At 31.5% G+C, this 19,811-nt stretch overlaps 2 protein-coding genes across 4 annotated transcripts in view; both read left to right on the top strand.

The window, feature by feature from the left end:
* Nucleotides 1-1,046: 1,046 nt before the first annotated feature.
* On the top strand, nt 1,047-12,185 carry LOC111045650. Of its 2 annotated transcripts, none has more exons than XM_039441526.1 (7): nt 1,047-1,512; nt 1,738-1,908; nt 2,971-3,306; nt 4,941-5,071; nt 5,618-5,813; nt 8,831-9,260; nt 10,875-12,185. In XM_039441526.1, the coding sequence occupies exons 2-7, from the start codon at nt 1,845-1,847 to the stop codon at nt 11,287-11,289; spliced, it is 1,572 nt and encodes a 523-aa protein (XP_039297460.1). In that variant the 5' UTR covers nt 1,047-1,512; nt 1,738-1,844; the 3' UTR covers nt 11,290-12,185. The 2 variants fall into 2 exon arrangements, with proteins under 2 accessions (XP_039297460.1, XP_039297466.1); XM_039441532.1 differs by having other exon boundaries at nt 1,269-1,308.
* A 1,865-nt stretch (nt 12,186-14,050) lies between these two features.
* Nucleotides 14,051-19,811, top strand: part of LOC111045654 (dual 3',5'-cyclic-AMP and -GMP phosphodiesterase 11) — a 169,553-nt gene continuing 163,792 nt past the window's right edge. The window contains exon 1 of one of the 2 annotated variants that reach the window (XM_039441487.1): nt 14,051-14,311. The gene's annotated coding sequence lies outside the window, so the exon portion shown is untranslated. The remainder of the gene's footprint in view (nt 14,312-19,811) is intronic. The other variant, XM_039441468.1, reaches the window with a different exon arrangement.

Here is a 19,811-nt window from a genome sequence, read left to right as displayed (position 1 = left end):
TTCGGAACTGAACATTTGAACATAGAATATTGTTTTCTTGGAAATATTTTATTTTCTCTAGAAAAGGAATGATATAATTTTTCAATCGCTATTATTCTTTTTCTGAGCTGGATTTTGAAGCACTGTATATTATTTTAAAAAAATCATTTTATTTTTATTCTTTGATAATTCAAACAATTATTTTTTCGTAGTTTGGGTTTATTGATTTCACTGAATAACTCTTGGACTGGTAATTATTATCATGTAGGCTATTCTCCTATAATTATCACTGCATTTACATTCTATGATTTAATTCTGTATTTTGTAGAAAAGTGAGTTGCATCAATTTGATCAAATATTAATTTAACTGGACGCGCTTAACGATTTGTCAAATAACCAGTATTGTATTTACTATAAGTTAATTTGGGTTCAAACAAGATATTATAGTTAAAATAAACTATAGGTATAATCTATAATGTTGAGGATTTAGATATGTAATCCAGTTGGAACCCATAGGATAGGTATACTTGGTTAAATGCTGTTTTCATTAACAATAATAAATTATAATCATCATAGTCTCCAAAATTCCATTAGACTATTATAAATCTTATGAATTTATAATGAAGGATTTATTGTAAAATCATAAGGTGTTTTGCTTTGTGCTGCATATGCTGGGTTTCATATCTACCGTACTTCAAGAGAAAATAATAACTTCATAATAAATAATATTCACTGTAGAAGATAATAATCACTTTTGAAAATGATCACTAGACGGTCGAAAGTACTACAGTAAGTAGTAAGTAAACAAATTTGATTATTTTCTTAAATGTTGACTGCATGTCGTGTAAAATACATAGAAAAAAGTGTTTTAATACATCGCAGCTCGGAATGAATCGAGAAAACCATCATCGATAATAATTTCTTGATATTAGTAAAATTGAAATTCCGTTCTATGATATTCTACCAGATAATAATACATTTATATACAAATTAATAAGTTATCATAACTATAAGTGACTTGAATTCATTATTGATTACAACAATTTGTCAGCAGATATATGTAATTGAAACGGTACCGGTACTTGAAATTTGAAAATCTCACTTGAAATTCAAAATGCATGTTTGTTAAGATGGATTCCAATCAAATCTGATTCACAATTAATTACTGTTGTCATAGAGATTATCTCAATCGAGATAATCAAGTTTGCATTGTTGGTAGGTATGAGGACACTCACGAACATTATTTTGTTAGCTTCTTAGAAAATTAGCAATTTGATACTGCTCAACTAAACTTCCTCTAATCGTAGCAACACTATAAGTACCGTAAAAGTAACAACAAGTGCATCTTTCTGTTTTTTGAAGATGTTGTGTTAGATATCCATTTTCAATGAAAATGACTTGATATCGTCAAAACCATTAATTTATTAAACTGATGAATTCATTAATTATTTTACACTAAATAATCTTGATAACAAAAACTTATTTACTAGTAAACTCTCAGATATTTGGGTAATGGTGTAACAGTCGAAACTGGTATCTCAAATTGTTTTAATAAATTAGTGTTTCGAGGCTGTCAATGAGTTAGTCGATTCAACTAGAGATTCAGATAGGATCAGTTTCTAGAGATTGATAATGGTGTAGCAACTGAAACTAGTACCGTATCTCAAATAATAAATTAGGTACCTACCTAATGGTTTTGACAATATCAAGTCGTCTGCATTCACTGTGTAAGACTCTCATTAATTTTTTTTCTTGCAGGGTAATATCTATTGACCAATAATGAGAAAATTTTAAAGACAGATCTAACCGAATATATATTTTTTCAATTTCAATTTTCAGTGATTAACTTTACTGATTCATGAAAAATGTTCTCAGTAACTCGAATTTCACTTCTCTTCGGCTCTTTTGGAATTTTTATTCAAAGTTATGGTGAGTCTCAAATTCTCTTCTCTTATCAAAATCATAAAATCATAACTTTTATTATATATTTAATTTAATTTAATAAATTAGAACTTTTATTTAATTTCTAAATAATGGTATTTTGAACTCCATTTATAACCGTATAATGTGGAGAAGTGTTTTATGTTGCTTTGCTATTAATCAGTAACATGCATGTGAATGCCATCAGAGACGAATAAATAGGGACAAAAATACAGAGAAATAATTTAACAGTATTTTTACTCTATGATGCTATTACGATTATTAATATGATCTCTTTCAACTAGAAATTGATCATTCATCAACCTTCACCAACCAATTAACATAATAGAAACTACAAACCATACGCTTTTGACAGTTTCTTTCTATATGTATTGAAATTAGTCCAAATTCCAAATGAAGAATTCATTGTCACTATCCCAATTCCTTCAAGGATTTCACTTTGGTACCACATATCAACCAAATCCATAGAGCTCATTAAAAGCTTTAAATGAAACTATCATTGATCATATTATGATTCAACAATATTAAAATAAAGAAATAATAAGACACTTGAATGAAAAAAGAGATTTAAATAATAATTAAACTACACTTCAGATTCACTAACAAGTAAAAGTTTCAACCTGAAAATCTAATTATTACCGTATTTAAGATTATCCATCACATACATTATGAAACATATTATCATTTAAAATTTGTTTTGAAGATTCATTTTTGGAACAATTTGTTACTGTGATGATTTAGAATAAAATTATTGTAAGAAACACAATCAGTACAGGCGAAGAAGTTTCTTCCAAAAATTCTAATAAATTGCATATTTATTATTATTTATCAATTTATCATTCTTTTTTCAATGTACCGGTACCGTACTTCACATAAAACAAAGTACCTAGCTAGGTACCTACGCGATAATATTATTACCTATATAATATTATATGTGGTATGAGAACTAAAGTCACCAAATTTTGTTTCTGATTCATCCACACACATTGATTAAACTGAAAGTAAAACTCGTACGTATTAAGATCGTGATTGTTGTAATCTTCTTTACAGTCTGTTCTGATGCAACTGGGAATAGTAGTGAGTGTACTAGGACAATCAAGTTAGCACTAACAATGGAGGTGTACAGTCGGATGATAGAGGTGGCCTGGGACACAGAAAGCGTGCAGAGCGGCGACTGGATAGGAGTGTACAGCGGATCCGTACCTACTTGGCTCAGCAACAGTCCTGGTGTCTTCTCATTTCCAGTGATGGTCCCTCAAGGTCGTGTAGTCACCAATATATCAGCTGATAGTATCTCTGCAATCAAACTGAACGTTTCTATTAGTCAATCCCTTATTGACTATTCAGCATGCTACTGGAGAAAGACAAGTGACAAATCTGATGAAGGTTGGTTGACAGTTGCGTATAGATGAAAAAAAGCATGAGCTATCGTATGTTGTGCTTAAGCTTTCTTATAGTATCTTTCCTCTATGATAGTAGGTACCTGAATTTGCGGTTAAGGCTGTGCAAAGGCTAAAAATAAACTTTCTACTGGTGATATTTTTCAAAGTTTTTCTATTTGTATATCATCAAGCTATCAAAATGAAAAAGTTTTCTCAGGAAAACATTTTTTCCCGATCATTACTTTTTGAGATATGAGCGCCTGAAGTTTGAATTTTTGGGACAGAACATTTCAAATTCGGTAAGATATAAATCCATGAGATTTAGAGGATGGATTCTTCATGGTATTGTTGATCTAGTAACACAAAATTTTCTAAAAATATCAATTTTTGAAAAAGTTATTCAATTTACCAAAAATAATTCAACTGAAAGTTATTTTTAGTAAATTGAATAACTATCTTAAAAATTGATATTTTCAGAAAATTTTTGTTTTAATAGATCAACAATATCATGAAGAATCTATCCTCTAAATGTCATGGATTTATCTCTTACCGAATTTTAAATGTTCTGTCCAAAAAATTAAACTTTAGGCGCTCATATCTCAAAAAGTAATGATCAGAAAAAAATGTTTAACTGAGAAAACTTTCTAATTTTGATAGCTTGATGATATACAAATTAAAAAACTTTGAAAAATATTACGAGTAGAAAGTTTATTTTTAGCCGTTGCACAGCCTTAAATCATTGGCGACGACTTGGGAGAGCGGGCGACAAGGCACTTCTGCCCCCAGTAATCACTCTGTGGTAAGGAGGTTGATGCACTGCAGGCATTTTACAAAAAAAATCCCAAACGAAATAGTTATTTAAAATGTTATTACTAATTGAATGCTCTTAATTCTGAAAACATTATTCCCGAACTAATAATAATTATTATTATTATTCGAACTAATTATTAATCAATTATTCATAATGTGCAGAGATTCACTGCCAGAAAACACTATTATCATTTCAGCATTTGCTTTTAAAGTAGGCCCAATAACTTACCTTGTAGTCTTTGTTATTATTTAATATGATAATATATACTACTGCTCTCAAATTAGAGTAACATCAGAATTAAAATCATCCACCATAAAGTTTAAGGAACTGGCAGGAAAAGTTGATAAAAATATAATTACTTCATAAAGGTGAATGATTTGAGGTTCATAATATTAAAACATGAAAAAGGTATGCTAACTTCAAGAAATTTTCTAATGTAAATATATTAGAAAAAAAGTTAATCCTGTACATTTATATAAAGTATCGGTAACGGTACTTCGTTACAGATATTCCACCTCCTTAATATTTGAGGAACATGTTTATGCAGGAATCATTAAAATTTATTAAAAGTAAAAGTAATTTATAAAGAAATGTATCAAGTTACAGAATAATTCATTTGGGGCACTACGGTAAAATACGAGTAAAGACATTGAAACATTATTTAGACATAATATGAAGTGTAGGCTATTTCTTTTCCCATTAGACACAATATTGCATAATTTAAAGCTGTGTCATCAGCATAATAATTGGTAATTTTGCATATTTATCCATTGATGCCAACTATATCAGTCATCTATTTCTATTTCAGCCACCTATTTCTATTTCAGCCTTCACAACTACAAAGTTCTACACATTTCCTAACTGGCAAGGACACTATTGGGAGGCAATTAAAGGTAGAGCTCTTACAGACATTTTTCTTCCAGGAACAGTGAATTCAGCTTGTTACACCATTCAAAATGTGAGTTCACAACTACCAGTGTCATTTTTATGAAATAGAATCACTATAGTAGGTACCCTTTTATTAATTTTTTATGACACGCCCGGCTTTGACAGTTCAAATGTAGATTTTGACATAGGTCATACAAATATTTCTTCACTAACTTCATACTGGTTCTGTTTATTCTGTTCACAACTGAGTGTATTTTAAAGTCATCATCATAACAATAAAATTCACAATAGTGAAATACAATGAAAGTAGCATGGATATTACGTTAAATTAATACAATTATTTCTAAAACCCAGCATTCATGAGTTCAACGTCTTGATTTAAAAAGTTCTGTAGCACTGTAAAAACACTTTTCTAACAGCCAGTCTTTGAGTATTCCTAACAAAGGTATGCTATCTATTGCTATAGGTATGTACTATAACTAGGGGTGAAGTTATTAGACCGCATCAAGTCAAGTTATTGGAACGTATTAGAATACATTTTCAATTGCACTTCCCAGTCTTTCAAGGTAATATTCTTGTAGATAATACAAATGCTTATACTACTTTATCATTTCAGCCGCACACTGTAATAGCTCAGCTTGCATTGGGTATAAGGTATTTAGACATCAGAATATCGATGCATAATCTCAATTTCTATGCAGCCTATTACAGTTGTTGTCAAACGTTACTTAATGATGTCTTAAATGATCTTTTGCACTTCATCACACATTCCAAAAATGAAGTTGTTATTTTGGATATAACAAGTATAAAAAGTAAGTTGTCTCTGTTTTTTGTCATTACGGTACATATATTCATGAATTGTGTGTATTATAATTTTGTCGAGTTGATTCTATTCCAATTATTGAAATAGTTTCAAGTTGACGGTTTTGCAATTCTCTTTATGTTTTTATGTGTGAATTTAAGCATATTTTATGTATATATATATTTATGTATATATTTATGTATATATTATATGTATATATATTTTATTGTAAATGTATGTAATTTAAAGTATTTATGAATAATTATTGATGAATGCTTGAAGTGGCAGCCCCATACTGCTTTTATAACAAAAAAACTTAAATATATTTCATATAAATTTTACCAAATAAATAAAATATTAGAACTGAAAGATTTAAAAACCGTGTATTTTGCATTGGTGCAATCCATTTTGGAATATGGGATAGTAATCTGGGGTGGAGCTTTTGAAACTCATGTAAATAATTTATTCATCACCCAAAAATATATTATTAAAACAATATTAAATAAACATAGACTTTATTCAACTAATCTATTATTTCACGAATTTAACGTTTTGACTTTGAGACAACTCTACTTGAAAAATTTAACAAAATATATTATTAAGTATAAAGACAATTTTTTTATGATAAATGAATCTCATTACAATTTTAGGCCAAATACTATCAATAAATACAAAGTTTATTATGCAAAATTTACACTAGTTAAGAGACAGTTGATATATTTAAGCAGCAAGTTTATAAATATATTACCTTTTAATTTAACACATATAACTAGAGATACCAGTAATGATATAAAAAATTGGATAATTGCAAACTATTTCACTTCAATAGAAAACCTTATTTAAATTAAAATTTATTGTATCCCTTATAATTTATTTACTTTTATCTTTTTTCATTCTCAGAAATGACTAAATGATGAGGATTTTTTTTTATTTTAAATATTATTATACTATTTTCGATTTGCAACGGTCACCAGCGGGCAAAGTTTATTCTTTTGCTGGTGATGCCATATATAATAAGTAAATTATATTTACATATGTAAAGAGATATTTATGATTTTGTATTATTATTTTCTTATTTTTAAGTTAACACTTGTATTTTGTTTAAATTTATTATTCATAATTTTTTGATTCGCTCTTTATTTGTGATTGTTTTTGTTTTTTTTTTTTAAATGGCGAAAATAAATGATTTGATTTGATTTGATTTGATATATGTTTTCCGCTTTTACGGTGAAACACGGCAATAGATTTTCATGAAATTTGACCGGTATGTTCCTTTTTGAATTGCTCGTCGACGTACCGGTATATGTAAGGTTTTTTGAAATTTTGCATTATAAGGATAATATAAGAGGAAAAGGAATTAATTTCCTTTATTGTCAAATATTACTGTAAAAATCAGACTATAAACATTTTTTTATTATTAATCATAAACATGGCTAGTGTGTCTAGTTTATTAAATAAAATAAGTCAAGAAAATAAATATTATTCAATGACGCATGCATTTTTATAATATAAGAGGAAAAGGAATTAATTTCCTTTATTGTGAAATATTACTGTAAAAATCAGACTATAAACATTTTTTTTATTATTAATCATAAACATGGCTAGTGTGTCTAGTTTATTAAATAAAATAAGTCTGAAAATAAATATTATTCAATGACGCATGCATTTTTTTATTGCGGATGGTGCCCACATGAGCTTTTTGCTTGTGTGTGTGTGTGTAATGGGAAGTGCGAGGGTGAATTATGAGATGATTAAACGTCCATGCCTAATCGATGAGTTTCAGCGGGATTCGAACCCGCGACCAGGTAGCACTAGCAGACTGAAGGGTGCAACGCTTCGTTCAACTCGACTATCTGGCCGGCTAATTAATAACCGGCAATTAAACTCAATGTAACCTAGCATTTTCTCTCCACCTTTCTCTGTTTTTAACTCGGACTGACCAGTTGACTGTATTAGAGGAGAACTAAATATATTATGTCACTTTTTAAACACATAGAAGATGCGTAAATAGCAGGAATAATATGTTCCTGAATGAAGTGTGTTGATCCATTGCCCACATTGCTCACATGAGACTCATGCTTGATCTTGGATAACTGATAACAGCTCTTTCATAGTGATTTGTGTAGCTTGAGTTTTCAATTTTAGATTGAATTTTTCTGTTCTTTGTATTGCAGCTATTATATCGTATAATTAGGATTTTTAGGCGCAGCCACCGGATCCTATCATTCAATATTGATCCTTTTATTGTGACTTCAACATCGCTCAAATCTAATGACGTGCCTTGAAGAATGTGTGGACGAACAAGAAATGTAAATTGAGCGCCTGAAAACGGGAACCCGCAACCCGCACAACAGCAACACATGATACAATATTGAATAATGTCTCAGTGCCATTTTTGGAAGTTGTAGAAACTTCTCATGAATCGTATTGTGCTTTAAGCATGAAGCAGATTCAAATCATTCACGTCTCCTCTATCACATTAGAAAAAGACTGCATATGACACTGCACAAGCTGTTGTTCTAAATTCTTTTAGTCACATTATATTCTCATTAATTATTGTTTATTCCAAACGTGAGAGTCAAAATAATGAAGGATTTCAAATTATATAATTATGCATAGTGGAAGAAGAGGAAGAAGTTGAAGAAGAGGAGAATTGGAGCTTGGCGTCTAATTTTGAAATTTTTTATGACTATAAATATTGCTAATATATGACTAATTATTTTAAATATTGCTTGTGCTCTGAGCAAATATATCTAATTTTCCATTTTCTCATTATATATATAATCTTATTAAAAATTTGTCCAACTTTGGTTGGTCATTTTAAATGCGCCTACAGTTCGATTTTTCTTGATAACAAGTAATTATTGGCAAAATATGAAATTTTTTGAAACATGGACTATTATTATCAGGAAATTAACACTTCTCCTCACTCTAAGCTGGAGGAATTTTCACAATACCTCTCATTTTCATAGCAAATATAAAAAAATTACATTTGAATTTTCTCTTGAATTATCCTTTCCTTTTCAGACAGTAGTAGTAAGTTTCAAGACAATGGAATAGAATATCTGAAGGATAAAACTTTATTCCAAAAAATTGTTTCTTGGTTTCGTGGCTTGGGATCAGATAATGAAGCTAATCATGATTATAAAGTTGAATTCGATGATTATTTGCTCAGCCATTTGAATCAGACATTGAGAGTGGATGGTGAACCAATTTTCATTGAAAGAGACTGTGAAGACGGTGACGATGACAAACATGATGGTTCGTCAATCTATAAGAAAACACTTGAGCAGATTCTACCTGGTGGAAGTAAAGTAATCATCTCTTATCCATACGATGGATACGAAGGCAGATTTAAAAAAATGATATGGAAGTCTTACATGTCGATGTTCAATTGGAGCAAAGCTGACGTGACAGAATACTTTATCAGACAAGGAGCATTTCCAGAGTTTATAAAGTGAGTCTGTCACTTTCATATTAATTGGTTATAGTCATACAAAAATTGTTATTGATACAAATCTATTATTTCTGAAATCGAATGATGAATTTGATTTCTTACCACTGAAATATATTCTATCTTCTACCATAAAATAAAACAATCTAAGTATAAAAGCATACTTTTTTCTTCTTCTACCTTTACCTACTTGGATTCTTCTACTTTCTACTTTTAGTAGGAAATTGCATTGTGAGCTCAAAAGTTCATTGCAGAAATGGTGAATAGCTTCTTTGCAATAATCCTTTGGATATAATACTTGGAGAATATTCTGGAATAGGAATTTCAATTGCACGAGTATTTCAATTTCAATACTAATATCTTCACCCCTCCTCCACCACCACCTTTACCGGGTAATAAATAAAATTGTGCTCATTCAGTTTTTGATGTGTTATAAGAGGAAATCTTGATGACCTTTTTATTTGAAGTGATAATATGAACTCTTCTTGTCATAAACTTTTAGAGTTGTAGTGATAGGAATAAATTATCATGAATGATACTTTCTTTTAGGCTTTGTAACCAAAACAAATTCCGCATACAGTCTTGATGCTGTTTTCCTTGACGTAACACTTGATGTAGGCCTACTTCAACTATATTTAAAAGATATGAATAAAAAATATCCGACATTTTCAAAACCACTGGAACAATTTTAGATACTTATTTCAGTTGTTACACCATTATCAATCTCTAGTAAACTGAATTCTCTGGTATCTAATTTTTTTTTTAATAAATCAGTGGATTTGATAATTTCAAGTAATTATCTTTCAATATATTGATATCTACCACAACAGCGCCTCCACAGCAACACAGAAAGCTCTATAATTTCTAATAGTTTTATTCTTCAGTGACTAATACTACTTGATTTGCAATGCCAAATAAGTTGCTGAATAAATTCCATGATGTACTTAGAAATTCAAGTTTACAGAGTTTTATTCTTATTGGTGGAGAACCCCACCAATAAGAATAAAAATCCTCCACCGTGTGGAGGATGCAAAAAACTAATGAATACATTTTTTCAGAAGCCATGTAGTTGATCATAACCTTTAATCCTGAATAAAAAATGATTCAGTTGATATTTTTCCCTTTAAAGAATTCGTCTACTCTGTAATTTAAAGAGTGTAGAGTGTTGAAATTACAAACGAATATCAAAGTTCTAACTCTTTGCAATATTTGATACATTCATGGAAGAATCACAAAAATAAAAAATACATCATTATTCATGGTTAGCCTATACATTAGACCTGCAAGTTTGGAAGATATATGTCAAATGAAAAAAAATGACTTACTGTAATGAAAATCTCTAGTCACCAGTAACTTGCCGTGTCTACTTTCCCTGCCTAGAAATCGCTTTATAACCAATTTCAAATGGTTACCATTTCAACCAATTCTAACGGATTGCGGCAAAAATATTGAATGCACTTGTGCACTACTGTTTCAGTTGCTTTTTCATTTAACTTAACGTTTATCTTATAACAACTGTGAGTTCAATGCAAAACATATTTAGGATTCAGAACCTCGATACAGATTTGTAAACACTCTGTTGAATCAATGTAATTCTCAATTTTTTTCAATTTTCAGGCCAAACCAATTATTCTATGCAATTGAAGATGGTCACAAAGTTGATTATTATGATGGTGACAACTCTTCAAGTAACAACACCGATAGTACAAAGTCTAAGGAAAGTGACAAAGACAAAACCAGTGATAAAAGTAACATTAAGAATAATTCTACTGTAGATTTCACTCAAGTGTCAGTCATTGGTTGGCATGGTACATTGGACGGTTCATCAACCGAATTTCGGAGCTGGGGCATCGACGAAGAGTATAACTTGACAGTAAATATACTATTGGGTCAGTATTTTCGCAACATTGGCAACGTTAAGACTGCTTTCATATGGAATCAGCGACTCACTTCTAATACCAGCAAATGTGATCCTAAACCATCACCAGACAGTGCTACATGGTACCACGAACATAATATTGTAGCTCCATAGATATATTTCTATTACACACAAAAATAAGCACAAACTATTGAAATATAGTCAACGTTTTGCATTGGTATCGTGGTAATTTTAAAATCCACAGAAGAATTTTTCATGATGATGAATTCATTCTAATAAATTGTATATTCTCACTTTATTATACTTGAGTTGAAAATTGGTGTGACCGTAGGAAATTAAAAAAAACTTTCAATTTCATTTCGAAATCATTGCAATATACTTCATAATTTGTGTACCATTATTCACTTATGACTAAAACATTATTTTTAGAGTAGTTTGCTAATTTAAAATTGAATTTGAATATAAATTAATTTCAATATACAGAGTAGGTTTAAAGGGAAAGACAATATTCTAATAAGTGAGTGATTGCATCTGCAAACTAATTACTTTTCAATAAAGAGTAAGCTATAATAAAAAAGTTATAATATTTTTTAAAGAAGGAGGAATTCAGGTTTTTTTTAATATCTTTATCTCTATCAGCAGAGTGTTATTTTTCATAGAAGTAGTCGATCTAAATTAAACTAAATTTATAAATGATTGTATGTTTATGTTGACTATATTCAAACTCAATCAACTTGATTGAAGAAATTCGATTTTTTGAATCAGAGAGAAAACTCATATTTCTATAAATTACCTGTATTAGTATAATCTCCAATATTGGAAAAATAATTGAATAGTTTACCAATAAAATGTTTGGAATATTTTGGAATTAATGACATCTAGACCTACATCACGTTAAATAAATATAGGTAGCTAATATATGTGCCTACTTATATAAATAAATACTTTACATTATTATATTATTTGTGAATTTGGTCTAATAATTAGGTATTGAATTGATATTGATGATCTGAATAATAAATCTTCATTTATTTCGTTTACAAACCTAAGTTTTCGTTTTATTCATCTCCAAGAGGTATTCTACATTCTACAATATCAAAAAACTGTGCAACTAATACTGTATGGCTTCAAATAATGGGAATCCTTTTCTCTGTTGATAATTAAGTTATTTACTGAGACCACTACGACATTTCAATTCAATAGGCCTACAGTGTAACACCTAATTACACCCAAAAAATGTGTTTATAAATTGATATCGAGGATTTAAATCTCCATATAATTCATTAGATTGTACTCACAGTTATGAATGATATATATTGAACTTTAAAAAGCAAATTAAACAATTTTATTTGAAACCTCATAAATGTTCAATGTTACACAGCACTTATCAGGTCAGTCAGTACCTAACGTTACGTTAAGCATTTTCTGAAAATTGAACCAATAAGAATTCTGATAAGCATAGCAAGCAGATTGTTCCATTTTCATCCGTGTGGTGTTTGATAATGTATGAACTGTGAGTACTACAAAATTTTAATTGAAAACCGGAAAATAATAAAAGATTCGGAAAGGCAAATGAACTTTGATTGTAGTCCACAGTTCCTTGAAATTGAGAAACTCTGGAATGCTGGAGACAATGTTTTACATAAGAATACGTTAAATACAATGATATGGGTTAGCCACGGAAGGTTTTCTGGGTTACAAGCTACCTTCTCTCTCAATTAGAAGTAAACAAATCGAACAAAATAATAGCAAAAGTAATTCTCCCATGGAAAATATATGTTTTCATAAATAAGTTACTTTATCGCTAAGAATGAATTAGAATAGATTGTAAGATTCCTAATGGATGTGAACTTTTAGGACAGGTGATGTTATAGTTTGCTAACATTCACCATTCACTGTGAGCTTTGCAAATAGAATGAATACTAATTTGTAGTAGCCCTATTGATATTGCTTCAAATAACACATCATTTCTATATTGAAAGAAGCTCGATAATGCAGCCACCTTCCTAGGATATCGAGAGATGTACCCCACCAACAGTAAATTAAAACAAGAGTAAATTTCTTGTCATTATTGCATACGAATCACAGAGAATAATAATTATTGGCTTGCTCGTGAAAAGCATAAAAGCAAAGAATCATTTGTAAACGAATATGAGTTGTGCCATATTCGGGATTGATAATCATTGAATGAAGGAATTCTTGGCAGACGCATAAATACATGGTACCAGTAATAATATTGATTATTCTGTTGAAATTGTGAAATCACGAAATAATTTCATTTATTTAAGGAAAGTCACATAAAGTGAAATAGAGAACTGAGAAAAGAATGAAATAAATTTTTATCGACTGAACTTCTCGGGGTACTACTCCCGGACTCCCTCTCTTCTACCAGCAATCTTCCTACTCCAAATTCATGTTGGGAAGGTCACAAGGTAATAGACTATCTGACGAGGGCCCATAATCTTTGGCTAACTTACAATTTCAAAATCCTGGCTACTCAGTAGCGAATTAGCCCCTCATATTATTGTATAATATGAGATCATCGAAAAAAATAAATTATTTGATCAAAAACTTTCAAATTATACTTTCAAATGTAGGCTTTAAATGAAAAAGTAAATGATTAAATCATTATTCACAACTCATGATCCACTTCAGGGAAGCGAGGACGCCCCACTATAATTATACTTGGTCACCTAGGTAGCCTATAATTGAATGAAGGCACCTACACTAGGTGCCCAAAAATCTATCCGACCCTATTCTGTGGTGTGATGTGTAAGCGTCCTTCGGAGTGGTGGAGTGGTCAGGAAGTGGGGTGATCGGCGACGGAGAGGTCACCCGGCGCTCGGATCAAACAGGTGTAGAGTTGTGTACTGCGCATGCGCCGTTGCTGTGTGTGTGTGTGCGATGTCGCCGCAGTTTTGTGTTGGAATCTGACCGCGCAGCGCAGGCGACGTGAGTGCCCCACGAGAGCAGCATCTCTAGGCGTCTAGGCCAGCTGTTCTGTTTGCTGCTCTCTCAGTGCGCGCGTGCAAGTGTGTGTGTTGGTGTGAGTGGTGTTTTGTCGCGGCGGAAGTGTGCGCGCCCACGTTTGCCGCCCGTTCATTGGCGTGCGTGCGTGGTTCGCTGCCGGACAACTTCCTCAGACACCGGATTATTTCGGCAGAGTCAAGCCAAGGTAGGAATAAGCAATTCCTCATTATTCTGCTGGTAACAACAATGTAAACATAACCTATTTTCTTAACTATTTTAATGAAATTCGGGGAAGGAACAGTTTTGGGCTGTGTCTCTGTTGATCCTCCACCAAATGACTTGAACAACATTGTTCTGTAATACAAAAAGCATGGACCACTCGTAGCTCACAATTCATAGAGCTTAGGATAGTATTTTCTAGGAATTAGGATAGAAGATACACGAGGATTAATCACGTTTTGTCATTTATGATTCAATGATATTAAAATTTGCGATACACCGATTCCAAATAGTTTCCAGTTTGAATTTCAACTTTGACTTTTTGACATTCATGTCTGAATAATCGATAATAGGCTGCTTGATCTCTGTAAATGAATGGTTACAGACCGATATCTATAGGAATTACGTTGGAACTCTCTTAGGGTGTGTGCACAATGAGAGCGGTCAGCGGTCAATGGTCAGAGCGGTCTTAAAAGGATAATATATTATAGTACAGTATAATAGGTTTATAGATATCCATATATATTTAGGCCTCAGCGACAGGACCTCCTTTATACTATAGGTATATAGGAAGTCTCGCCTCAGACCACTGGAACTTGGAACGCCTCTCTGTGTAAAACCACCTTAAAAAAATTTTCGTAACGTGATTTAGAATTGTTGATGATCCCTGTCAAGTTTCAAATAAATATGTGAAATGTGTGGCTTTGCCGGTAGTTGTGGTAAAGCAAGTAGAACTGTTGGTGTTGTAATAACTAACTGTAATAACTAACTAAGATATTCACTGGCACAGAAATAATGATAAAGATGAACAAGCTGTTCAAATTAAATGAGTTCAGTCTTCATAAAAACTTCCTCTCCTTCTTGTAACTACCACATTATACGTTATGTAACCCATAACTGTCCCGTAACAATGAACAGTGATCAATTTATACCATAACAATAATTATAGAAGCTCAATGAGAATTTCCGAATTGATTTCTAAATTCTAGCATACATGAAATATTTTGATTAGCGATTGAGGATTACTCAATGAACAATAAATTATGCACCCTTGAAACCTATACAAAAACGTCATAAACTACAAAAATACAAGTTTAGGGAGGATGAAGAATGGCTACTACGATTAGAATGGTAGTTACTTCATCCTTTACTCCTCTACCTATATTACGCATTTGCCAATAATTAGGCTCAATCATTTAGCCATTTCAATGATAAAAAACTGATATTATTCCGATGTGACTATAGTGCATCAATGGTCCTAGTAGTTAAACGAATCTCGTATTTCCATCCTGGGAATTTCAGCTACATAATTCTAATATCAACTTCAAATTTTCTAGGTGATCAATCAATAATAAGGGAACCTTATTACAAGTTGTGCATACTGGAATTGGAGTAGCAGAGGCTCTTGTCTATTCTTCGAAAGGAAAGCGAACAATATCATAAAGTTTGCGCTTGTAAGCGCCAAAATTGATTATTAATTGCTAAACTCGTAAATATCAGTTCACAATTCTTTCATTCATACTGAATCACGTACTGTGCTTATTCATTAACGGTTCAGTCACGGAGTAATTAACAATACTTCCATTTTCTGTGGTTCAGTCTATGGCAAATATGTAAGGTGGCTACTATGAATCGGTTCTGCTGCTCCAAGATCATGATATCTAATCAATTCCCATACACACATGTTTGTTAACATGGTCTTGCGGCTTCCACTATCTTTTCAAATTTGATGATATGGTCTATTTGCAAGATAAATATGCACAATTTCATTTAATATGGACATCCCTCATAGGAATTCCAGCTACATAATCCAATTAGCATCTTTGGCATTCTGTACTTGAAGCTGTGAAACTATTCTACACATTCATTTTTCAAAAAAGTGATGAGAATTAGTTTGGAAAATAATAGTTCAATTTTATTATGAAGGGGCAGGTTATGTTATACGCCTTACTGCAGCAATACGTACCTGATACAATCTGTCACAAGGAAAATGGAGTTGAAAGATTGAATCGTTTGATAAAATAACCCTCATTACTCTATGAATCTCTAGCCAAAACAATAACAATGAATAATAAAATTGCAATTCATTAAATTCACAAAAGAAATATGCTCATACTGAAATTTCTTATACTGAATCTGTACAGTACAGTTGAACTTTACAAATTCAGGAATGGGAATCTGAGTAGAGGAATTGCAAACTTCCTCTCTCCATGATGTCACGCTTGTCCTGTCGCTGTCGGAGTGTTCGAATGTAAGAATAGTGCTGTGTGACAACATTATCTAAAAATAACTCCTAAACAGACATCAAGAGTTGCCCTAAATGTTTTCTCATGCATTTTTCAAACGCCTGGCCGCGTAAGTATCTCAACTGTCAGCAATATTCTGATAATAGCGTAGAGTTGGTTCCGGCCTGTCTCATATCAATTTTTTGTATTAAAATTGTGTTGTTTCAACCACAAACTGACTGATTACTTGAAGCTGGACTACAATAATTGTGATATAATGAATTTGGATATAAGAATTTCAGAATTATTTATTTTGGATCATTTTATTGCACCGATTAATATTGTAGTTTATATAGAAACATAATAGGCTAATACATATCAGTGCATTAACATTATCATAGTGCTATTGAAAACAATCAGGAATCTACAATAGAGACACTAATAAGAAATTAGAAAAATGAATAAATTTGAGAAATTCAAATTCGAAAACTTAAAGCCAAAATTTAAGATTTGTACGCAATAGAACCACATTATGAATTTCTATTCTACCTTCTAATAAACTTCATGACAGTTCTGATGACAGTTCTCAAGTGTAATTTTGATGACATTTCCTCTACTATATCACATAGAGAAGAAGCATTATGTCATATTTTCTCTATGATTATATTTATGCTGGTTTAATAAAAAATTTCATCCATTGTATTTCTGAATATACGATGAACTTCGACTTCTCACATTGCCTACTTTTCATTCAATGAACACGACCTCTTGAACGATTGTATTTAATCACATCCATGATTTCTTATTGTTCTTCAAAGATATATGTAAGTCCTAAGACTAGGATGATAAATAGTATAATAACCTGTATGTATGAGTAATTATAAGCTTCGAATCATGTAACTACGCTGCGTTTATCAATACAAGGTAGGCATCAATCTTATACAACATGATGTAAAAATGCTTAATCGACCTTCGAAGTTGAACAATATGTCGTCAGAGGTCTAAGGTCGTTCACGCCTTTGTCTAAAAATTATAGGATTGAATTCAAGGTGTATATATCGAGTCTTGATAGTATTGGAAATTGAAAGACTATCATTCTACTATCTTTATAAATTTTATTGCTGCATTTTCGAAGAAATTTGTTTATTATACAGTATGTTGTATTTGCCAGGAAGGCACACGAGAATATTTTTTTCCAATAACTGAATTCAAAGTAATTATTTTCATCTGCTAATTTAGAAATTAACGCAATACATCCTAAGAGTTTCGTGTCAACAATCAAAATATTCTAAAGTTTTGTTATACGTTTGCAGCAAGGATGAAGGAATAAAATTCGAATTGAGAAAGCCAAAGTCAACTTGTTTTGATCTATTTATATTCAAATTGAAATTGAATAACTCGAATTATAGTTTTGTAAGTATTCGACATTTTTTTAAATAAAACATTCAGTTGTTAAGTAGTTCCGTTCAGAGAAATGATCAGATTCTAATAGGCTACATTTTTCTATTTGTACCGGTAGAATGACATATTCTATCACATATATCAGACCATGATTAATTTTGGAAGCATGTAAAGTATTCTTCCGAACCTATCGAGCTAATTTCCAACAATATGTTTTTTAAATTGATTATAAATTTGTTTTGATAACAATGTCAACGTGCTACTTGATTTACGAAATTTATTGATAATGCAGTATGCTACCGAAATGACAGAAAATGACGCAAGAGCCATGAGAAGCATGATTACTTCGTATTTTCCTGATAAGATAGAGATGACAATATATTGCCACTCCATCCGTGAAAAGTTTACTGATTTCCAAAGAGATCTGTTCATTTTTGTCATTTAACGATATTCTATGTCAGTCTAATTGTATTAAGGTTGAAATATACTACCTACATGATTTTAATTGAAGCTTCAATTATTGTTTCATCATACGAATTTGTTATCACGCTGCAGCAAGTGATACTCTCATTTTTCGCTGCAATATTTCTTTCGATCAAGAGAAAATATTGAACTACGGTACCTATAAAATTAAATTGTCAATATCTTCTAAAAATCATCATTTCAAGAGCTATTTTTCTGAGGGTGATGCGCACACGATTGTTTGTACGTGGATAATGGGAGGGAAGAGACAGCCTACATATTTTGGTGGGTTCCATACAACAGGGAATAAATTTGAGGCTAATAAATGAAGCTCATAATATGTTACTGGTAATTCACAAGTAAATACTAGAGTTGTTGATCCTAATAAAAATTCAATTACAGTGAGTTAGGCTTTGCATTGCAATACAGTGAATGGCATTGCACTTTCAAGCGAAGATCGGTTCCCCTGATATGAACATCAATTGAAAAATTAATCTCTCTCATATTATATTATTTCTCTTAACATTATGAAATACATTTTTCAATTCTTCGTTGATTCAAAATAAACTTGATCACAAATTTCCCTACCCTGAAATTGAAAGTGATTAATAATATCAGCACTCAGCAATATGATACTTAGTTATTTGCTAGTGATGCAGTATTTGAAAAACAAGCGTGCTCAGACAATATTGTTGTTGTGGATGCGCTGAGAAAACAGATAGGTTTACGTGTGAAATTGAGGCCCGACCTAAAACGCTTCTATAGACTGTGTGAAGTCTGAATGGCCTGTACTGTCCTAAGGCCTGCTCTATGACACTTTGCAGAGTATTCTGGCTCAACCGCTTTTTGCTAATCAGTAATCACACTTCTCGGGGAAGGTGCCTTGTGGGCTTGCTTCTCCCTTCTCACTTCTTCCCTTTCCCGACCCTAATGAGCGTCTTTGTCGGCATCATCTGCTGAGCGTCACCGTCCATAAGCCCTTTCTTATCAACCAATAATAACATCATTTGATCAGGGACTATTCATGTTCAGGAAACCTAACGATACCAGTAAGGGAAAATATTTATCTATGTGGATGAGTTTATATAGGAGTTTATAATAGAAAATTTATTTAGACCAATATTATGTGTTCGTCAAATGCACTTGTATATTTCTTTGGGGTGCAGACAAAATATGAGTCTCAAAATAAGTGCTTCCTGAGCCCTCCCCTCTACATTTTCGAGTGTGTTTGTGATCGTATTCTGACCAAACTATACACTTCCTTCTTACACAAATTCAGTTTTAATCCTTGGATTGAAATCTTACCGCTTGATTTGAATTACTTGTGAATCAAGCGATTCCATTGAATATACAAAAACTTATCAGGTATTATTAAAATCATTTGAATTTCCAATACAA

This window comes from Nilaparvata lugens, chromosome 1, assembly GCF_014356525.2.
Source record: "Nilaparvata lugens isolate BPH chromosome 1, ASM1435652v1, whole genome shotgun sequence".
Classification (NCBI taxonomy): Eukaryota; Metazoa; Arthropoda; class Insecta; order Hemiptera; family Delphacidae; genus Nilaparvata; species Nilaparvata lugens.
Note: the sequence above shows the minus strand (reverse complement) of the source record. Positions and strands in the feature narration are given on the sequence as shown.

Bases quoted from the DNA above. Each gene is read 5' to 3' on its own strand.
- LOC111045650 (XM_039441526.1), top strand. From the start codon at position 1,845: ATGTTCTCAGTAACTCGAATTTCACTTCTCTTCGGCTCTTTTGGAATT. The intron at 1,909-2,970 runs GTGAGTCTCAAA...TCTTCTTTACAG, and splicing joins AATTTTTATTCAAAGTTATG to TCTGTTCTGATGCAACTGGG. The intron at 5,814-8,830 runs GTAAGTTGTCTC...TTTCCTTTTCAG, and splicing joins GGATATAACAAGTATAAAAA to ACAGTAGTAGTAAGTTTCAA.